This window comes from Triticum aestivum, chromosome 6B (assembly GCF_018294505.1).
Source record: "Triticum aestivum cultivar Chinese Spring chromosome 6B, IWGSC CS RefSeq v2.1, whole genome shotgun sequence".
Classification (NCBI taxonomy): domain Eukaryota; kingdom Viridiplantae; phylum Streptophyta; class Magnoliopsida; order Poales; family Poaceae; genus Triticum; species Triticum aestivum.
This window is the reverse complement of record NC_057810.1, coordinates 148,969,165-148,975,268: the sequence shown is the minus strand read 5'-3', so window position 1 is coordinate 148,975,268 and position 6,104 is coordinate 148,969,165. Positions and strand designations below refer to the sequence as shown.

Sequence of the window (6,104 nt, the reverse complement as noted above, 5' to 3'; positions counted from 1 at the left end):
GCCCGAACCTGGGTAAAACATCATGTCCCCTGCCTCCTGTTACCATGAGCCTTAGACGCATAGTTCTGGACCCCCTACCCGAGATCCGCCAGTTTTGACACCGACAGGGGGGACCCTAAAGGGGGCGCCCCCTTGGCTTGGGGGGCAAGCCTCCCCCTTGGCCACCACCCTCCCCTCTAGATCCATCTGGAGGGGACCGGCCCCCCTCTCCCTTGCCCCTATAAATAGAGGGGAGGTGGGAGGGCTGCCGCACTCTTCCCCTGGCGCAGCCCCCCCTCTCCAACTCCACCACCTCCTCCGTAGTGCTTGGCGAAGCTCTGCCGGAGAACTGCAAGCTCCTCCACCACGCCGTCGTGCTGCCAGAGCTCTCCCTCAACTTCTCATGTCCCCTTGCTGGATCAAGAAGGAGGAGATGTCCCCGGGTAGTACGTGTGTTGAACGCGGAGGCGTCGTCCATTCGGCGTTAGATCGGATCTTCTGCGATTTGAATCGCCGCGAGTACGACTCCCTCATCCGCGTTCTAGTGATGCTTCCGCTTAGCGATCTTCAAAGGTATGAAGATGCTCATCCTCTCCCTCTCTTGTTGATAGAATCTCCATAGATTGATCTTGGTGATGCATAGAAAATTTTGAATTATTTCTATGTTCCCCAACAGCCGGGTCGGATCGCGCCATCCAGGCAGAGGTGGTGCTAGTATCCCCTTGTGCACAACAACCCGGAGTGTAAAGGGCGATGGGCCCAAGACCCCTGAGGACTTAGTATGTAGACCGGCGGGGACCTCTCTGCTGAGCCTAAGTAGGGCTGCGACGTGTTGATCTTCCGAGGCCGGGCATTGACTCAGAAAAGAGTGTCCAGCCAGAGTAATCAAGCGTGTTGGGTAACATGGTGCACCCCTGCGGGGAATATTATCTATTAATAGCCGTGTCCATGGTAACATACGTTCAGACTTGTGTCCCGATCTATTATAACTAGAAATGGATACTTGAGATATGTGATGGATATGTTGGCTCCGGGATTGCTTTCTAACAGGGAATCGAGGAAGGATCTCTGGGCATTAATGTTATAGCATACTTGTTAATTAAAATGCTATTCTTTACTCTTCTACATGCTGCAAGATGCTTGGAGCTGCATGAAGATGCTAGTCTTCGATAGGCTAGGCCTTCCCCTCTATTTTTTGCATTCTACAGTTCAGTCCACAGATTCAACCCTTCCATTTGATACTGATGCATACTTAGTATAGATCTGAAGCTTGCGAGTACTTTGGATGAGTACTCATGGTTGCTTTGCTACCCCTCTTCCCCCTTCTATCTTCTTTCCGGTTGTTGCAACCAGATGGTGGATCCTAGGAGCCAGATGCTACCCCCGTCAGCTACTACTACTACTACCCCGGAGAGTGCCTACTACGTGGAGATCATCGATGACCAGGAGTAGTTAGGAGGTCCCAGGCAGGAGGCCTTGCCTCTTCGATCGTTGTTGCTTTTGTGTTTGCCTTTTTAAGGCCGTCTTGTTGACTTATGTATGTACTCAGATATTGTTGCTTCCGTTGACTCGTTTGTATTCAGGCTTCTCTATTCGAGCCCTCGAGGCCCCTGGCTTGTAATATGAAGCTTGTATTATTTTCATTTATGTTTAGAGTTGTGTTGTGATATTCTTTCGTGAGTCCTTGATCTTGGTCGTACACATTTGTGTGCATGATTAGTGTACGGTCAAATCGGGGCGTCACAACCCTTCACCCAGAATAATTTAGGGCGGTGCAACCAAGACGGGTAATCGACCACTGCAACCCGAAGTTGCCAACGAGTATAGTAGCTCCACAATTCTGGGGGCGGTAGTGGTCGTTTAGTGGTTTGAGTACCTCAATGTAATTCTCATTATGTTTGGGGTGCTTTGTGTTTATCATGAACCTTTATAATAGATTTGACCCTTTTCGCAAAAAAACACCCATTGGTAATATCTCAGGTAAGAGCAACTACACTTGCTCCTGGACCTTCGTCAGAGACCCAGACTCCGCAAGCCAGACACTAAAAGACCAAACCGTGCCCAAATCTAACGTTGTTTCTTTTTTTTACGAGAAAACTTCCGATCTATTCAATAACTGTTATGGTAGTACAAAGAACACTAGAAGTAAACTTTACATCTAGGTCCATAGACCATCTAGCGACGACTACAAGCATTAGAGCTAGCTGAAGGCACGCCGCCGTACTCGCCCCTCCCTCGTCGGAGTAGGGCAAATATTGTTATAGTAGACAGTCGAGTAGCCGTCGTGCTAAGGCCCCATAGGACCAGCGCTACAAAATAACAACCACCACCTATGAAGAGAAGCGTAGATCGGAAGGACCCAATCCACAAACATACGGACATAGATGAACGAAGACCTGGTCCAGGCGGATCCACCGAAGATAAACGTCGACCGGATCCCACGAGATCCGTCAAACACGCACCTCCACACGCCCTCCGACGATGCTTGAAGCATCACCAGAACGAGGGCTAGATGGGGAGAACCTTATTCCATCTTCAAGAAGCTGCCTCCGCCTTGTCTTCTTGAGCATGACATAAACCATAACAAAACTCAGAAAATCACCTAAAAATGGAGTCCTCCCGCCAGCAAGGCGGGATCCGTCACACCTCCATGGTGCAAGGACCGTAGGAGACGAGGCGGACTGGCGCCGGCATGCAGGAAAACCCTAGATGGGAGTTTGCACAAACGCTGTCGAGAGCCCAGGATATTCTTGCTAGTGACGTCTTTTCCTTGTCTGCCAACACGATGGAAAATAGAAAGAGATGGGTCTACAACCATGGCTTGATCCACCACAACCCCGAGCTTATTGCAAGAGCTCCGCCTAGATCCTACACCCATAGTCGTCCACTATGAAAGAATGTCGAGAATAGGAGAAAGTCACCTTTGAGCGCCGTTGACTGCGGTGGAGTGAAGCTCCTAAACGCATACTACTAGGCTCGTACGTACAAGGATGAGTCAGCCTCCTAACATACCTACTAGTTGATCGTCGGAGGCGAGGAAGAAGAGTCTTAGTCAACTCTCCTTGGGGAGGGAGAAACTGGAGGGGGGTTATGGCTATTTTCTTGGCAACTGCATGATGCATGTCTTTATAATTATATGATAACCCGCGCGTTGTTACGAGAATATTCTGCAATATACTTGTATGGAACATGGATACTTGAAATACTAACATGAGAACTAAAACTAAAAACACATATAATTTATTCTGTTTGATCTTTGTATAGTTGCAAAATATTTGTTAAATATAAATAGCGTAATGAAAAGAAATTCTCATGCATGTCCGTAAGTTGAGGTGGGTTTTTTTCTTGCATGATTCGATGTTGAGGTGGGCCTTTTTTCCCATGCATGTAGCACGCTGATGTGGCATGCTTGCGTGTTGAGATAGATAAGTTAGTGAAGGTTAACTATTTAGATATATAACATAGAGCATATATTTTAGAGATATTTACTTGTATGGTATATGGATATTTTGAGTAATAATATGAGACGTAAAACTAAAACTACATACGATTCATTGTGTTTGATCATTGTATAGTTATAAAATATTTATTAAATATAACTAGCATAAAGAATGTAAATTCTCATGCACATGTTTGCAAAGTGAGGCGAACTTTTTCCTCATGATTGGATATTGAGGTTAGATATAGAACATTTATTGTGTTTTACATATAGAACATAAAACATATTTTAGCGATATTTACGTGCATATATGGTACATGGATATTTTGAGTAATAATATGAGAAGTAAAACTAAAACTACATATGATTTATTGTGTTTGATCATAGTATAGTTGTAAAACATCTATTAAATATAAATAGCATAACAAAATGTAAATTCTCATGCACATATTTGCATAGTGAGGTGAACTTTTTTCTGCATGATTGGATGTTGAGGTGAGTTTTTTTCCCATGCACGTCGCATGCTGATGTGGCATGATTGCATATTGACATAAATAGGTTAGTGTGGGGACTAGCTATTCATGTACAGAAGGTTGTGTTTCTCCTGGTTTTTGGAAAAGAAAAACAGTAAAAGGAGGAGAAGTCCTCTCTCCCAGGAATTATGGTGTTAATTATGCCACCAGTTTCAGTTGTCCCAGCTGCTGCAAGTATCTTAGATATTAATAGAACATGCTAGGTGCATGTTATAGCAATTTTGAGGAACATTCTAAACAGATAACCAGAATATATGTGAGTGCAGCTTCTCCAGCTTGCAGAATGCTAGCAGGAGATTCCATTTGGATACAGGCTGTTCATATTTGAGTAGACATAAATAAGAGGACACCTTTTTAATTGTAAAGAAAAATAAAAACATAATTTCTGGAGAACAATATCTGGCTCAAATCTTCTGATCAGCTGGAGGAACATGAGGATGCATGCATGTATCATGGGAATCAAAATCATCTTTGAACTGTCAGTTCCAGAGCCCTTACAAGATCATCATTAATTATTCCAGACTCGAGGCTATCTATCTACTGGCAAACCGATGGTGAATTGGTGACTCGGAAATCGGACGGATCATCGGCGACAGCCATGCTCGCCTTACGCAAAGACAAGGCGTCCTTCCACATGACCGGGACAAAAAACTCTTCTTCTACGTCACCATGCATGAGCTTGATCAATCACCATGGTGTGGCGTTGCTCCTGCTCTTCCTGCCGGCCGCGCTCCGCCTGCGCTGGCGCGACTCGGCCGTGGCCTCGAGCGCGGCGACGATGGCGACGAAGTCCTCCTCGCGGCAGGGGATGCGGAGCCCGCCGGCCTGGCCGAAGCCGAACTCCTCGGCCGCCAGCTCCATGAGCGCCCGGAACGCCGGCTGGTGGAGGTAGCCCATCGGCACCACGAACCGCCGCGCCTCCGCGCCCACGTACACCGCGAAGTACCCCTTGGGAACGGCCGCGGCCTCGCCGCTGCCGCCATCGACGAGCAGCCCCGCCCGCAGGCTCTGGTCCCTCTCCACCGCCGCCGACTTCCTCGGCGCCCAGAAGTACCCCATCATCATCTCGGCGATCGGCGGTGGTGTGGTGCCAAAGAAACGGCCGGGGGAGAGTGGCTGGTTGGTCGATGATCGGCTCCAAGAAGTACGGGAGAGCACGGGCTGCGGCGGAGGAGGTTAAGAGGAGGAGGAGGAGGAGGAGGAGGAGGAGGGAGGGGGAGGGATCAAAGCATGTGAGGTGTGGTGGTTCTTGCGATGGCGGGTGTATATTATGGGGCGGGGTGGGGTCGTTGGGGTTGGAGACAAAGGGCGGCTCTTGTTCTTGGAGCCTCCTGCCTTTGGCATAGCTGGAGCAGCCTTGCAGCAAGGCTCATATCTTATTCTACTCTTGGAGAATATGTTATAAACACCACACATGGAATATATTTTTATGGAGAATATCTTATTATTGTGCACATATCAGCTATTATTTCTCTACTTTACGCAAAAAGCTATTATTATGATTTCTCTTGGATGGGTATGCTTTCTTGATTATTGTACAAATGTTCAGCTGGCTGTCATTGACAGTGTAATGAAGGCGTATGTGTGGAGTAGGTCAATGGAATGGCGTGTGTTCATATGTGTTTTTCTCCAATGGTTTTGGTTAGGGACTTGGATCCATGTAGGGTACGGTGATACGGTTACACGTCTTATCTTCATTTATTTGTTATATGGAATGAACGAGTCAATTAGCTGTACAGCTGTACCAGTGTACTAGCTGTTCTTCCACCAGTTCTTCTGTTTGAGCGGTAGTCCGTTTTTTTTAGAAGAATCCATCTTTCAGAAAGGGAGAAAATATGCATCTGCTTTTAAATTCACCGACTAATGTTAGCTGGTTAATTGCAGTCTAATTAACCGCAGATCTGTAGAGTTAAGGCGTGTGTACTTTCCGCAAAAAAAAGGCGTGTGTACGGTGTACCCAATACACTTCAATTAATTAACTAGCTTCAGTTAACCATACTAGTAGTAGTACACACGTTCCCTCTCATGCATAAATAATGAGAAAACAATGCACAAACCGCTATTGTATCATGAAGTTCACTTTCAAAGCATCTTTGGTTTGTGAAATTTCTTTCCAAATCCCATTGGAGCAGATGTGTGATCCCTGTAAATTT

The 6,104-nt window shown here is 46.5% G+C and overlaps 1 protein-coding gene across 1 annotated transcript; it reads right to left on the bottom strand.

Annotated features, from left to right (window-relative positions):
* Positions 1 to 4,286: 4,286 nt before the first annotated feature.
* On the bottom strand, positions 4,287 to 5,174 carry LOC123133809 (auxin-induced protein 15A-like). Its single transcript, XM_044553216.1, has one exon. It carries the CDS (start codon positions 5,014 to 5,016, stop codon positions 4,639 to 4,641), a length of 378 nt encoding a protein of 125 aa, XP_044409151.1. The 5' UTR covers positions 5,017 to 5,174; the 3' UTR covers positions 4,287 to 4,638.
* Between the last annotated feature and the right edge of the window lie 930 nt (positions 5,175 to 6,104).

What these genes read in the sequence shown, in the direction of transcription:
- LOC123133809 (XM_044553216.1), bottom strand. Translation starts at nt 5,016, where the DNA reads ATGATGATGGGGTACTTCTGGGCGCCGAGGAAGTCGGCGGCGGTGGAG.